Below are 17,040 nucleotides of genomic sequence, written 5' to 3' on the forward strand. Positions count from 1 at the left end.
GTGTTTCCTTCCTAATTTGTTTTGATTCAAATGCTTCAGTTATTCTGCATGGAGATTACACTTGCAGCAGGGGTTAAAAGGAGAGCCACATGAAAAGCATTTCAGAAATGTCTGCTTCTGTGAAATGACTGCCAGGCAGAGGCAGCTGTGAAGGAGAATCAAAGCAAAAATAAACAGAAATACAAGAGTATCAAGGGCCAGAGGGACTGTCTGGAAATGAGCAAAGTCTCTTACAGCAAAGCAACCACAGGACCCTCAACCACTGGCTGAATGGTGAAGGATGATTGCTGCTCTTGCCCTTTCATCCCAATTTTAAATTGACATTTATGACCCTCCTGCCCTCCGCGTTTTGTCCCCGGCACTCACGGACATCATTTTTATATTAAGTACGTACAGCAGAGGGAAACTAAAAGCTCCAATATCCAGCACAGATAAACAAACATCAATCTAAAATAAACATTCCCCCCCATGAAGGATCAAATGTTTAATTCATGAGGCAACTTTTAGCTGCATGCTTGAGTTTGTGGTGCTTTGAATACGTGCCTTTGAGGCGATGCCATTACGGAGCTACTGCTCCCTTCTACTTCTGCAGATGATAATTACTTCCTGTTTGGGCTGGGCCTAATTGGGCTCCTTTGGAAGCATACTTTGCCACTCTGTGTCCCTGCCTTTGGGACACACAAGCTTTGTCACGAATTTTTCAAAAAAAAAAAAAAAAAAAAAAAAAAAAAAAAATTTTCTAAAAGGAAAATAAACATTTTTCTGATGCTATTTGAGTCTATAAAAATAATAATTCTTAATTATAAGTCTAGGGGGCATGGTGGTGCAGCTGATTTGGCCTGTGCCTGCTCTCTGGTGGGTCTGGGGCTCGAGTCCTGCTTGGGGTGCCTTGCGACGAACTGGCGTCCCGTCCTGGGTGTGTCCCCTCCCACTCCAGCCTTGTGCCCTGTGTTGCCGGGTTAGGCTCCGGCTCGCCGTGACCCCCCTCGGGACAAGCAGTTTCACTCAATGTGTGTGTGAGTGAATTATAAGTCGTGATGACCTACTAGCTATAATTATCACTATAAATACTGACTCGCTCTTGATAACTGCTTAACTTAAGGTACGGTTGCTGGGATGCAGAGCCTATACTGCAAGAACAGGGTGCGAGACAGGGTAAACCCTTAATGAAATGCAAGTCTATCACGAGAAACCTTTAACAATTCACCGAAACATGTGTCCTAAAGAGAGAAAGCAGCTATTTTCAAGGCATTATGGGGGATTCCCTCCCAAATGAGGCCTTTCTGAGAATAAGCAAGGCTAAAAAAAATACTGCATTTTAAAACTCTTTTCTCTCTGAAGAATTCTTCAAAGAATGAAAGTGTGCTCTTTTACAGGCTGCTGAGAAGATTTCATCACTTCACTTGGTTCCCCTGCGACCACAGGAACTTGAACGGAATTAAAAGCCATTGTAAACAACAACAAAATCTTGGGACACAATCAAACTTTTAGAAAGATTTCAGTCATCTTCTCCAACATTCTTGCCACAACTTTAAACAAAAAGCACTTAGTACAAAATGTAAGTATTTGACTTGAATGAAAATGCATTTTCTGGTAAAGGTACGATACACGCAGGAACTGAAGAACTCCATTTGACTGCATACATATTTACATTTTAAACTGTACTCTTATTAGTGTTGTTCTTCATTGTTTTCTCTCATGAAGAACTTTTAAATGCTCACTAAAGGCATCAACCCTCAGTGCAAACTAGCAGTGAAAGCTGACAAGTCAACTGCATTGAATTCCAAACAACTTAAAAAAGAAACAAGTTATTTTGGATAATCACATCATTTGAACATTTAACTCAAGACGAGAGCCTAAAGACTGGCAAAATGCTGTAAAAGCCAGTCAGTTGGTAGACTGATTTTAGCAAAGTTATTTGATCTGTTACATATTCAAATTGGAGTTATGACTAACAGTTATGAATGTGTAACACTTTTTGTATACTTGATATGCCTCTTGTTCCGCTAAAAATACTCAAGCTGTCTGACGACACCTCTTTTGTAATCCATCATAAAGAGCTCTGAACTATTCTGGTATCAACCAGAGGAGGGAAAACTGCTACCCTTTCGCCGCAGGAGTGCAACTGTGTAAACAAGATGCTTATTCAATTGTTCTTAAAGTATGCCCGTATCACATAAACAACTTGAATTCTAACAAATAGGGGAAATGTAAGATTTGTTGTTTTGAGCAAGACACTGGATATTAGCAACAGCACCTAATTAATTTTACAGAAACTAAAAATAATTCCTACAGTTCCTTAACCTGATTTGTATTATGTGTAAAACACAGCTAGGCTGTCATTTGTGCCATTCTGGTATTATACTTTACTTATTAGTTCTGTTGTTAACTTCTTTAAAGGCATGAGCAGCTGGAATAAAAGGCAACATTTTCATAATGCTTTGGCGGGGGGGGGGGGGGGAGGGGAACTGACATGATATATGTCAGAAACTTTGGAACACATTCCACTGAAAATTATAATGTTGTAAGTTTATGACAAGGAAAGAGTGCTGGAAACCCAAACACATTAAAAAAAAAGCAATGAAAAATAATGGTGACCCATCCCTTCCTATGCTGCTAATTGCATGCTGTGGACATAGTAATAACAAGTTATGGCTGTGGCTACTATGTAATGTCTGCCCACTCTAAGTGTAAAGTCTTTCACTGCTATTAGACAAGATGTTCAGGAGCAAGAGTTTTTAAACCCCATCACAAAATGAATGGTTATTGTTGTCCTTCTAGCTCCTTCTAGACAGTTTAAATTTAGTAACTGAATCTGAACATATGCATACACAGCACAAACCCCATTAGACATGGACGTTAGAGCCTCACCGAGATCACTGACAGCTCCACCTACGTAAGGGACACGTGCTGCCACCAAAAGCGCACATATCACAACTAGCAGCAGGCAGCATAGGGTGAGAGTTGCTACCTTGATCTCAAAGGACCCAGGTTTGAATCCCACCTTGTGCTGTAGTACCTTTGTGCAAGTTAAATACCCTGAATTCTTACAGTAAAAATTACTGAGCTGTACAAATAGATAAATCACAGTAAGAAGTCTCACAGAACACTGCAGCTGAGAACATACCTTGTGAGAGAGCAGAGTGCAGGTACAGATGCTGTCAGATTTTATTACAGTCTGTTATGCAGTGTGGGAAAACATGCATTTCTTCTTTACCACCCATTCTTATAACTCCTTTTTGTATTAATAAATAACTGCTTTATTACTATACTTCACTCAAATTTGCCATAAAAAAAGTTTTCAAAATAAGGACGATTAATTTAGCACTAGTGGGTGGCGTGGTGGTGCAGCAGGCTTGCCCGGGTCCTACTCTCTGGTGGCTCTGGGGTTCGAGTCCTGCTTGGGGTGCCTTGTGATGGACTGGCATCCTGTCCTGGGTGTGTCCCCTCCCCCTCCAGACTTGCGCCCTGTGTTGCAGGGTTAGGTTCTGGTTCGCCACAACCCCACTTGGGACAAGCGGTTTCAGACTCTGTGTGCGTGTGTGTGTGTGTCTTTATCACTGCGTGTGCCTTGAGTTATACTTAAAAGACACACGTGACAAACATGCACACACTTTATCCAAGGCTGTTCTACAAAGAAATAATCCTACACTAGGTGTTGCACATCATGAGTCAATTCTTCCACTATCAACTGAAAAGAAAGAATACAGAAGGGTTTCCATAGCAATCTTGGACAAAAATCTAATTATAAATACATTGCCAAAATACTACATTGATTAAAACACATCATTATTGTTTTGAATTTTAATTGTTTTGTACCATACCAATCTTGATTTTTACACATTTAAAAAAAACACAGCTTCCCTTTAGGAATGGACAAAGAATAATAAGAAAATTTAACTGAAGGTAACAAGAATAAATGAAAAATATAAAATGATCAAAAAGGATATACAAGTATCGGCTATGGTGGAAATAGGAACTATCTGGGGAATGGATTATATAAGCCACTTCCACTCTAACTGGAAAATAATGAGGCGCAAATGTAACTGAAAAAAATTCTGCTGCTTTTTCTCTCAGAAATACAACACCTCCTGCTTAAAGGATTTAGAAGCTGCTGCACAAAATCAGATTAAAATGTGGCACCAGAATTCTTTCTGAAAAGGCTCTAGAGCCTCTGTGTCCGAGTCAGATTCACAACAAATCTGAGAACATTTCAGCTAGAACTTCTGGCAAAACACAATTTCATCACATCTTCACAAAAATACATAGGTTGCCTTTAAATCCTCAGCAAGCAGTAAACTACAGAAGAAACACATGGCAAAACAAGGAAACTGTGGAACACTTTACTGAAAACATCATCAGTGTATACCCACCTGACTGATGATGATCTTATGGTTATCAAGCACTAATATTTGGTCTGTAGGAAATTCTTTAAACCTTGGGTTGTATTTGAGAAATCATTTTTTGTTCCTTTCCTCTGCAGCCAGTTGGCTTACTTACAGCTTTAATTAATATAGTTATTGCAGTCATTTAACATATAGCCAAAACTTTGTTTGTATTATGTCTGATTCTTTGTTCAGCGCTGTGTCACTGGGTGAGAAGAGTGCGCCATACAAAAAGTTGAACTTAATTTCTGTATTTGATATTCCCTCCCAAAAATGGGTGGCCCATTATACATGTTCATAAAACAATCATGAAAAATAGATAATATCTAAGATTTAATACCCTGGTCCTGAAGAACCATGGTATGAGTCAGCTCCTATACCAGCAAGCAGCCAATTCATTATTTTTGACCTATTTGCTTAATTGTCAAGAGATTGTCTAATTTATCTGCTTACAAAAAGTCTTTGCTTCCACTCTTTCAGACAAACTTTGACAAGTGTTCATTTTAACCACCATTTGAGTGTTACTGTACTACAAGTCAAGATTTTCTTATTGTAAGAGGTATTTCCTCTCCTGAAAGGGTTTTCAAGGTCGTACAGATAAATGCTCGCAAACTAAACATTAAAATGATACTTAATGTTTATGCATTAATTCAATCTCTAGTGCAAAAAAAAAAACCATGAAGACAAATCAATAAAGACAATACAAATGAATTTTTACTCTGCGAACAAGTTGACATCATCCGGATACTCCCAACGCGGACCATAATTACAGAGATTTTAAGAGGGAAATGATTTTAACTAGCAAATGAGAGTTAATAGAGGCTGAGAACTTATCGCAGCACTAGCCAAACTATAACTTAAGAAAACTGGATTGTGGCTCAGGCCTCAGACTGTTGAGAAAAATCCATATTTGGTCCTCAAAAATGTTAAAGTCTTGCAAGCTGAAGAAGGAGTATTGAATTAAATTACTCCAAAAGGCAATCGCTTGTAGACCAAATAGGCATTTTGTGGGGTACGGCTGTACAGAGATTTATTATCTTGTGTTCGAAATTTTTGTGGTAAAAAGGAATATGACAGAAAAGAGTGTTACAGCAGTTACACAAAGCTGGAGGAACAATTATTACGGGGCAATTGTTTTTTTTTTTTTTTTTTTCCCCATAAAGAATACTGCCTGGGAATTAAAGTGTTTCCTGAGTCCAATATGAGCTCAAGAAAAGTACTGTAAATGCAGAAAGATAAAGGGAATTCCTCAACCAAACCCCAAATGTAAACTATAGTGCAAAACACAAATCTTCAAAGTTATCTTTTCATGGAAAGGAACAGGCCAATGTGGATTTCACAGTAAGCTCATACTGCAGCATATCCAGCAAAAAAAAAAAAAAAAAAGGAAAAAAAGAAAAAAGTTCCTGCGTTACGCTTTATTGTTGACAGGTCGCACTAAACTCTCCTGTCTGCCAAGAAAATCCAGCCTGGATCAGAACGAGACGCCACTTATCAGCTGAGGAATGTTTCTGGAAGAGGCAACCAAACCATGTTTTCAAGACACAAGGAGTATCTGGTGGGGCCAGGATTTTATCTTTTCTGGAATTCCTCCAGAGAACATTGACGCTTTTCATGTGGTTCAGCGCTTACATCTCCATGTCTAATAGAAACACAAAATGGGGTCAGAACTCATCTATATATCCAGAAAATAATTTTGAACACAGCAGAGATTGGCATAAACTGTATAAATCACTGACAAAATGCTGTGACAAGTGTCATGCGTTTTCAAATAAATATCCTCCACTTGAGCGAAATGGGAGGACCGCATAGAAGTAAGGTTACAAACCTAGAGAGCACAGAGTGTGTTAAACTCATCTAAAAAGCGGAGAAGCCCTGGGGGGTACATATGTTCCTCCACAGCTAAAAAGTGTTTCATTAATCTGACCTCAAAAGCCTTCAAAGATATGATAAAGTGCCTTAAAACTACAGGCTATTTGTGTGTCTTATTTCCAGTCTGACACATTTATGCCTTAGGCTTAAAAAAAATGAATTAATTGAAAAGGAAAAAAAAACCCTGAATAAATCAGTTCTGACAATAGTGTGTAAACAATTCTCCGAACGGAGGTAAGGGCGAAACAATGAGACAGCCTTACAGTAGATAACACTTAAAGCTAATCTCTTACCAGACGTCTGTGCTGGACTGACTAACACCAGATCACTGTCTTGTCTAGACGGACTGAAATCACTCACCTAGGAGCAACATCCAGTGATGATCTTTTGATGTTTCGTTAACTAACATTAAATACCTGATCACCTAGTGAAACAGATTTCGTTCTCAGTGGACTCGCACTACTCTGAGAACAAGGTGTCAGCTGCAGGCGTCAACCAGCCATATTACGCAAAAGTTAAAATTTAATCAAATAATATTAAAAACAAAGTGTAAACAAAAAAAAAACTGCATTTGTGAATATAATTTGGTTTAAGTATTGGTTTTATCAAGCAAAACTATATTTCCTGACATGCTTATTTTGTTTAGCAGACATAACAGAAATTGATCCAGAACTGACTGACAGTTGTGCGGATTAAATTTTTTTAAAAGCCACCTAAAATGAGTCTCACATTTTCATAAGGCATCCAGAACATATCACCCCTAATGGCAACTGTCGAGTCAGTGGCGGAAACGCATGATTTTAACTGTGTGTTCTGAAAAACTAATTAAAGCATCTTAAAACTTTTGCATTTGTTTATTGAACCACCTAATTGTTACCTTTACACGTAATGGAAGGCACATCAGTAATATTCTATAATGATTACAAATGGAGTCATTTTGTGAAAACATAAGTAATATTTTTGTCCTCCCTTCATTAGAGCCTTTTAGTTTACTGCACGTATGGAAGTAGTGAATGATTAGTCATGAATGTGAACAGAAAGCACACTATCATAATAGAAGATCAAGGCATTACTCCTTAGGGAGGAGCAAATATTATGGGAGAATTACAGTGCTGTCCATGAGTGTTGGGTCATTCAGTTGGTGAGCAGTCAGTGCATGTCTGATGAGGACCTCATATCTCAGGACATGCAGGGCTGAAACCTGATATTTCTACACCAATCTCAGAGAGAGAGAGAGGCAATCTTGCATACTGTTGAAATTCAGCACGTCCACTTCTGCATTAAATGCATATCAGTCAGAAGGATTCATTTTAAGGCTAATTTACATTTCTTTATTTAGCTGATGATTTTTCAAGTTAACCCTCTCCAGGCAGACGTTTGCAAATTAGCATTAGCTAGTAGAGATTTTTTCCTACTACTAGGATAAATTTGGCCCTGAGAGGGTTAAGCTACTTACAGTGATTTACCCATTCATGAAGCTGGGAAATTTTTAATACATCTATTCAGGGTAAGCACCTTGCTCAAGGGTACTACAGCAGGAGGTAGGACCCAAACCACTGCTTATCACTATACCACCTGCTGCTCCTTATGAAAGCTTTGACATTAAAGAAGAAGATCTGTGAACAAAATGACTGCCCACTCAAACTCCAGCAGAGGACACATGTTTTTGTATGGAAAAAAGGAAAAAAAAAAAATTACTAAAAAAGTTCTGTTAGCTGGGGTCACAGTATGATTTTTCCTGCGGTTGTTCAATAAAGCTCGTCGGCCTTTTCCTGTTATGGAGGAGGAGAATAGTGTTGTTTCCCCCTATGGAAATTCTTACAGGAGGGACTGCTGGCTAACTTAAAAATATTGTCTGTACGACCGTGATTTTTGGCACCCATTCCATTACTTTGAGCAGAATTCTTTTCCATCTGTAATTTTTTAAATAACATTTTTCTCATTTAATTATGTTGGTGCTCATGAGATGGATTAAACCTGAAGAATACCGAATGAATGAATATTCACTGTTTCTGAAACATCTTCAAAAGCACGTCCATACTCAGCACAAAATGCATCTCCTTGAAAGCCCACTTACAAACAACACATTTTTCACTGCAGTAATGTCAATGTCTTTACAATAATTAACCAATTCAGCATATGAGGTAATGCTTAAACTGCTAATGTTTATAACGCTACCACATTTTCCATTATCAGAGACTTTTCACAACATGCACATGATGTCATAAATTTCAGTGGTAAAAGCTGATGCGATAAAGTGGCATCACATTGAAAAACAGAAGATACAGATATTGATCTTTAAAGCTTTTATATACTGACTAAACTTTATTTTCAGCTCTATGTGATGCCTTTTCAGTGCAAATCATTTTGATCCAATGTGTAGGACATATACCATGCTGTTCCCTGCTTGTGAAATTGCCCTCTCATTTCCATAGTTTGCTTGTCTTTCCTGGGGCAAACCCCCCTTTGCCTCCCTGTTGTCATGGGCGGATACTGGGCTTAGTTCTGTTCTGCTGTTTATATTGCACATCCTGCAAGTCTGCAGCTTCTTGCAGTGAACATGTCCGAAAACTTCATATGAAAGCTAGAAATGGCAAGTGTGTCATCTTCCAATTTTAATATCACCAAGAGCACATTATATTGGGAAGTTATTTTTCTATGCAACAGGCCACTATATTCAGATAGCATACTGCTGTTCTGCTGAAATATCCAGGATCAAGTTTACTGTAAAGGTTTTTGCTTAGCCCTAGCAACCCAGTACAAGAATATAACCCTTGATCTGCTGACTTTCAGCATTGAAAAATACTTCACTGTGCATTATATTTGTATGATTTTCAAGTAATATCTACAGAAATCCACATCTGTAAATAAAAACATCAAGAAGAGAGGATCCCAAATGTGAGTTCAACAACAACAACAACAACAACAACAGCAACAGCAACAACAAAGCATTCTACTTCTACCCCAATGAATCCTATTTCTCACACCAAAACACTAGGCAGTCTTGAACAACCTTTTGGCATGGCATTCCTCAATCACTGCCTGAAGCAAAGGTTTCCTTTCATGCGTGTACTGTAATGAAATATATATGCTGTCTTTGATGAACTTTTACAGTAATTAAAAACAAACAATGTCTAATGTGAAATGCTCTAATTGCTGTAAGGTTGTCAAGTTCCCCCCCATTATGGCAATTATGGTAAGAGAAACAATGCTGTGCCCGTGTGCTGACATTACCATTACTATAGCCAATTACTATATGTAACTACAATAATGGAAACAACATACAAAATTACTGATATTTACTTATAATTTTCAGATACCACTGACACACTAGGGTTTTTAACCTTTATCCTAGAACATCACAAACTATCCTCTATATACTAGTAAAGGAGACACAGCCAGTAGAAAGATTATCCAGTGTTTAAATGTACACAAAAACAAGAAAAGGCACTAACATATAATGCACAAAATTTTTAATTGCTTTAATAATGTGAAAACTAGGTTGGAATTTTGATCTGGAACAGTATGTTACAAAAACTAAAGAGCAATGTACAATTAATATAATATCTCAGAAAAGGGTAAGAAAGCATATGGTAAGAGTTTGCATTTTGAACCATCAATCACTAAACTAAATAGCAGTTAACATCCATTATTTGAAATAATAAGAATTTCCTTTAAAAATTACATATTACTGTATATGTAATTAAAACCACAGGGCCCATTAGCTGATAGACTAATCAACAGTAATGACTTCTGTCCCAGCAGCAGTGATGAGGGATATCACCTTGACTCCCTGACAAAAGATCAATTAAAGCGCTGCCTGTGTGCAGCTGGAATCTATTCTCCAGCGACTGTCATGCGACCTGCTTATCTGATGGCAAATGATTGAAGCCGCAGAACCCCATCAGCTTGATAATGATTCCCTCCAGCTTGAGTTTCAGCAAAGAGTGCAGTGCCACTGAGCACTGGCTGAAGGAAATTTCAGCAGTTCCACAGCAATCTAAGGCGAGTTGAGGTCAAAGTCAGGAAAGGAGAGTCAACGACTACACCAAGTAACCTGCTTAGCAAGGGTAGCACACTGCAGTTTGCCATCTTAATAAGTATGACTGCATTTAAATTCACACAGCAATTAGTGTATATGCATTTTGATATCCAGATTGCTCACTTTAATGGGATAAAAACACTGAAATAACATGGCACAAAACCGCACCAGGTCAAACAGACAAAATAAGGTGCTGAGTTTACCTCTTGCGATGGCTCTTCTATGTAGGCAACCCATTCTATAGGTTTACTCACTCGCTTGCTTGCTCTTTTCCTTGTCAGGGTCGCGACAGTCCAGAGCCTATTCTAGAACCACTGGGTGCGAGGCCAGGGAGCGTACACTTTGGACAGGACCCCAGGCCATCACAGGGTGGTCCCACACAGACAGAGACAAAATGGAAAATTCAGACTGCCCAATTCACCTGAAACACAAGTCTGTGAATTGTAGGGGGAAACCTGAGTACCCAGAACAAACCCACAGAGAAAACACACAGAGTTAGACTGGAACCTATGTCTATTTTCACCTATGAAAACAGCCTATGCACATACCACCTCCGTAGTTTACTGTTTAGAATTATTCAAATTCTGTAACTGTATCCATATGCAAATCAGTTCAAATATTATTTAATGTTAATCTCAAAAATGTACAAAAATATACACAACAGGTTTAGAGCACAGTGAGTAGTTTAAATCAATGGCTGAGTTTCACAGCAATAAAATGAATTTAGAGAAAATCTGTCAGCATACTTGTTGACATATGGATTACCAGGATAGGTACTGTACTGTTTTCTGTGAAAATCCTCTTCTACCTCTTGCATTTTTTATGGTGTAGCGTACATGTAAAATTGTCCCAGATTGTAATTACCGTAAAATCCCCATTTAACGCCCCCGGGGGTGTTACATTTTCCAAAATGGGGGCATTTATTAGAGGTCATATGATAGTGAAATTGATCATTTCTCTCCCTAAAAGTTTATGTAAATGCCACAAGTACATCGGCTATTACCCCCTAGCATCCTGAGTGAAAGTGTGCTTGAAAATGTTGTCGGGGTAGTACTGGCCTTGCTGGGTGTGAAATTTCGGACTCTGAATCTGACCACTCGCATATGACAGACGTCGGGAGGCGTCGGATTATGATAGTCCCGGACATTAATAAACCTGTGGATTCTTTTGTTTACAGTGTGTAAATGTGTTAATACAGTTTAACAGTTGTCAATGTCAGTGTTTTTCCACGGAAGTCTGACGTGGTCACATAGTTATTAATGTGTTTGTGGATTGTTTCATGTTACGGACTAGAGAAGAGAATGGGATTTAAAACTTGGTACCGGTAAGTTTTTTTCCATTCTTTTCTGATTACTCGAAGAAACATATACCGGGTATTTTCAAAAATGGGTGGGGGCATTAATTAGGGACTTTACGGTATTTGGTATTTTTATTAGTTCTTATCCTCAGCAAGGTGGTACCTTTTCATGACCACTCCTGTAGGTCACGTATGTCCATGTTACGCAATGCCGTGTGGAATACTAAATGGGATTGTAGTTACTGAAGAAGAAACACAAACCCGTAACCCACTGTATAAGGGAAAGAAAAAAAAACGACGTTAATGAAAAAGAATCAAAGTTATATTTGACATCTCCTATTAGGGAATTAATCATTTTCAGACACTGCCACTGAAATATCCTTAAATGACCACTGAATTGAAGACTTTGTCATTGTACTGCTGTGCAATACAGCAGAATTATAGTTCACATTTACATTGTGACATATAAACTTTTTCAGGAACGCTACCTATTTACAAAGCCTATTAGGACTAGTATTTTTGAAGCCATCAAATTATTCAGTCTCCCAATTCCACAAAAAGCCTGTAAAATTAGTCACCATTTACTGAAACTGCATGCCTTAAAAAGGTGGCAAAAGCTGCCAGAACTACACCTATCACGCATCTGGTCCTGGCAAAAATGGTACAACTACTAGCTGAACAGGTCACACCGGTTACAGTAATCTCTTTAAAAGATGCAGAAGACACTAATACTGAATCAAAAATGTTACACCCTGTACAAAGACAAAACAAATATCAGATAAAACCAATCATTAAAACCAGCATAATGACCCTTAATTTTCTGCTTTGTGGGTTGGGCATTTGTTTTTTTTTTTTTTTTTTTTTTTTAAAAAACATCATCATACAAATATTCTGCTTCAGTGATAATCCCAGAAATACAATCAGACAATGTTGCAATTAAAAGTGAAAAATCTGGATGAAAAAACTAATAATTTGTCTCTGCTGCATATAACACAAGATGGGAAGTTAGAAATAATTCATGTTTCGACATGATTAAAAGGAAGGTAAAATTGGTGAATTAGCATCATTTATTAGAAGTGGGGATGAAAACTGGATTTTCTGAGAATGGCCTGAACTAGCAGCTCTTTCACATCAGCAGTCACAAGAGCACAAAGATGGTTTCTGTGCTAAATGCAAGAGGCCATTGTCAAGGAGTCCATACTCAAAGGGCAAACGGAAGGACTTGGCAAGACTAATTCCCCATGTACATGATGTGGTAAAGCAGCACCGGATAATGCAGAACAAAAGACAGTATGACCTAAACAATGGTGCCTACAACATGTAAACAAGTTATATACAGTGTATTCAGTTGGTAGAAAGCACAAATGTATAAACTGTAGTTTCTGACAAGTTCCTTAGTAGCGTTAAGGTCGCTCACTCAGCTGTTTGCTTTCACTGGAAACATAAACCCAGTATATATTCATTAAAACAACCAAAACTCCTGCACTTTATTTGCAGACTGAGAACATCATTCACTGGCACCTCTGAAACGGAATAAAACACATGCATAGTATTTTATTTTGAGTTCTCCATCACACAGTCATTTGGAAAACAGGTAGAAGCGCAAGAGCCCCTTGTTTGATATACTTAATTACTCTTTGCCAGAGAATGGGAAAAAATTACTTAAATTTACTTCCACAATAATTCTGAAATAAACTAAACCAGGAGAAATTATTGTTCTGATCCAGAACACACATGCACCAGAACAGAAAACTCCTTAAAGCTGCACTGAAGTGATTCTTCCCTAATAACTGAACTGCAAGATAAAAACAAAACACAAACAAAACTATTAAATTCCTTGTTAATGAAACATCCAGCAATTTCAAAACCTCAGCAATTATACAGAAAAAGACCAAACCTAACTGGCTTATTAAACTTGGGAAACAAAACATAACACTCAAACTAAAAAAAAATGGCACATATTTTCTTTGTTCTACCAGACTGTTGCAGTTTCATGATTCTGTGGTGACACAAAGCTCATGTATTATCTAAGGCAAAGACATCTTCCTGACTTTTCATATTCCCCATTCCAAATAAAAGGAGAAATTACCATGCCTTTGCAAGCGGATTTGACAGTTATGATCTTAAATCACACTAAAATTAAAAGGACGGCACAAGCAAACTAATATATAGCTTAAGTAAAAATCAAGAAGGCAACGGAAGACAAGATCACTGAGCTATTTTGAAGTTTAAGGGGCAGATGTGTTGAGGAGATGAGATCTATAGTACGAAGGCCATTGACATGTACATTAACTAACTACTATGTGAATGACATGAAGTAGCCTTCAACAAAAGTAGTACAGGGTTTTATCACTCATTTATCCAGACAGAGAAGTTAAAAGCCATCTTTAATTAGCCATTTCACAGAACTGAATTACTACATAAGATTACTAACAGGTCTGTAATTTATAGTTCCAGAGGAGCAATGAGAGCTGGTAGTGAGGTGGTGAGGCTCTTGTCTTCACTGTATAAATGGGGAAAAAAACCACTGTAAAGCTGATTAACATTTTATATCATCCTGGAAAAAGATGTTACCTAAGGAAAGGTTAATAATAATTTCAGAAGAACAGCCTGTGCAAACTGTATGTCAAAAAAATGTAATTTAACATACAGGACTCGAGATACACTTTTAATAAGCTATTTTACAACATAACGCAACAAGTTCGTTCCAAGCAAAATTAAACAAATGCTCAAATGCCAGTGTCTTTATGAGATAACTGCCTAATTCATGGTGTTAGATTCCAGTGTGTACTTTAAGTACATTGACGGCAGTTCAAATATTTGATTATCATTTTTATGGAGAAGGAACGAGCTGGACAGGGTTAGAACCCGAAAGCGAAGGTAGATGTTGAAGCTCAACAGGAAGTGTCAGTTTAAAGACCCTTTACAGCAACAACAATAAGAAGGATTTACACTTACATAAAAAAAAATCTCACATTTAGCAGCAGTCGGACTTTGGAAATTTCACCACAATCACCGTTCAGCAGTTGAATTCAACACGTTAAAAGTTTTCTTTCCAACACAAAACAAAGACAGGAAACAGTAGACTTCAGCAGAAAACAAGACTGCAACTAACAGACATAATGATAATATTATGATTATGGGCTATAAAATTTCCCGCACAGGTCACGTGGGACCATCCAAAAACTTCTCTTGGGACTACATGACCACAGCATCAAGTGGCAAACACAGAAAAGCAAATCCTTTCACCTGCCAAATCCCGTTTACATTTCTTTTTTTTCTTTCTTACCATCATTTTTATTTACTTCAAAACAAAACTGGGCCAGAACACAGAGAGAGAATCAGTCTTTCTAGGAGATCCAAAAAGGAGACAGAGATGCTCGACAATTCACAAAGCTTACAGTACCAGTCAAGTGGTAACTTTGATACTGAGAAATGTCCTCATTTTGGTATCATTTGAGTCAAAAGTGTTTATCAGGGTAGCTTTAGGCTTAGGTGTGGAATAGAGAGGGGGACAAACCAAATCAAATGCATGTTCGTTACTTTCGTGTTTTGTACATTTCCCACACTCAGAGGTCTTGGGAGAAATTAATTATAAATGTAAAATGTAAGGTGAGCTGGGACTGGGACACCATCGAATTTCGGTCTTCAGGTCGTTCGTGTGACACACGTCGCGAACCAGGGGGAAAATACTGTGTACACAACTTAGTCGTTTTAATTTCTTCGCGTTAAGTAAGAGGGCGGGTGAAGATGGGAATGAAGACTATGGCACTCGTGTGTGTGTGAGAGAGAGAGAGAGAGAGAGAGAGAGAGAGAGAGAGAGAGAGAGACCCACCCGGATTCTCCGCATGGCCGCCACAATCTCCACTCGGCTGCTCGGTCGCGCCACATCCAGGCTGCCGATGTACTGAAAGAACACACACAGTCCGTTAAGCACGAGCCCAGCAGCCGTTTCCCCCCGCGCGCCACTTACTTGTGCAGCGCGTGTCCAGAGCAGAGACGGCGCTGCGAGGATAGGATACACACACGTCATGCGCGCTAGCTGCTCGCGGGCACACACCGGGACACTTATACTTACATAACAAACAGAAACGGTAGCAAACAAGTGTGGAGGGAATGTCAGGTTTAAAGAAAAGTTAGCAAAGAGCGTGACTGGCGCGGTGTGACGAATGTAAACTTGTCTAAGTGACGCCAGCACTGACTCAATGACTGAATCATCGTTTTCCCCGCTCGGCGCGGCGCCGGCCGGGGACTGAAAAGTTGCGGGTGGAGCAGCGCACCTTGGCCTCGAAGTTGACGCCGTGCTGGAAGGCTTCCTCGTTGTGCATGGGGATCCGCAGGTCGTGCCCGTCGTCCACCAGGTTATACTTGGTCTTCCCCGGCATGGTGGACGGGAGAGGTCAGTCCGAGGAGCGCGCCCCCGCGAAAGTCAGCTCACGCGGCTGGCTGGTGGTGGTGCGCGGTGCTGCTGGTGGTGGTGGAGAACTTAATTCAGGGTTTTGAGAACTGACACGGGTCACGTTTCACTTCTTCCCCCAGTCCGAAGAAACAAAGCAGAGCGCGCCGTTCTGCTGACTCGCCATATCGTAGCAGGACAAAACCGTACAGTACAGGATACTGTACACCTGGGCGGCTGTCCGTCTTGTTTGTACCTTGTATTACACGGTAGCGCCATGGCTCGGAGACACGCTCTCTGAGGAAAGGGATGAGCCGAAGCGGCATCTGATTGGTCGATACGGTTAACCGCGCTTCATTTCATTGGACTATACTTACATCATTGATTTGCGGGCGGGACGGTCATTCTCTCGCTCTCTCTCTCTCTCTCTCTCTCTCTCTATCTCTCTCTCTCGGCCTTTCCCCATAGATGTGAATCTGAGATTAACAAAGCTTCATGTGGCACCTAGTGGTATAATAATAATTATAATAATAAGAAGAAGAGGAAGAAGAAGAAGAAAAAACATTTGTATTCCCCTCCAGATGTTACTGATTGGTGAATTTAGTAACAAGGGGCAGCACATGGTGTAGTAGTAAGAGTTGTTGTTTTGCACTCAGAGGACTCAGGATCAAATCCCACCTTCTGCTGCAATACCCATGGGAAGGTACCTACCACCTACCCTGAATGTATACATTAAAAGTCATCCAGCTGTACAAATGTGTAAAAAATTGTAACATTGTAAGTCACTTTGGAGAAAAGCATCAGCTAACTGAATAAATGCAATATAAATTTAAGGTAACAGCTGTGCAGTGGGTAGCAGGATGATCAGAGTCATTGCTTTGCAAAATGAAGATTGTTAGTCTGAATCCTGTTCCTGCTGTAGTTCTCTTGATCAACGTACTTAACCCTGATTCAAAAGAGTACCTGTTAATAAATCATTTTAAGTAATTCTGGACAAAGTCATTTAAATAAAGAGTCATTATAGCAAAAGCTGTCCCATTTTGTTCTG

At 39.1% G+C, this 17,040-nt stretch overlaps 1 protein-coding gene across 3 annotated transcripts in view; it reads right to left on the reverse strand.

The window, feature by feature from the left end:
* The window catches only part of LOC108935049 (carboxyl-terminal PDZ ligand of neuronal nitric oxide synthase protein-like), a 56,106-nt gene extending 39,818 nt beyond the window's left edge, over positions 1-16,288 (reverse strand). For all 3 annotated transcript variants that reach the window (XM_029250038.1, XM_029250039.1, XM_029250040.1), the window contains exons 1-2: positions 15,877-16,288; positions 15,432-15,503 (exon numbers count right to left, since the gene is read on the reverse strand). In XM_029250038.1, the coding sequence (XP_029105871.1) occupies positions 15,432-15,503; positions 15,877-15,981 (177 nt within the window). In that variant the 5' untranslated portion in view covers positions 15,982-16,288. The remainder of the gene's footprint in view (positions 1-15,431; positions 15,504-15,876) is intronic.
* Positions 16,289-17,040: the final 752 nt, after the last annotated feature.

The sequence above is a fragment of the Scleropages formosus genome, chromosome 3, assembly GCF_900964775.1.
Source record: "Scleropages formosus chromosome 3, fSclFor1.1, whole genome shotgun sequence".
NCBI classification, from domain to species: Eukaryota; Metazoa; Chordata; class Actinopteri; order Osteoglossiformes; family Osteoglossidae; genus Scleropages; species Scleropages formosus.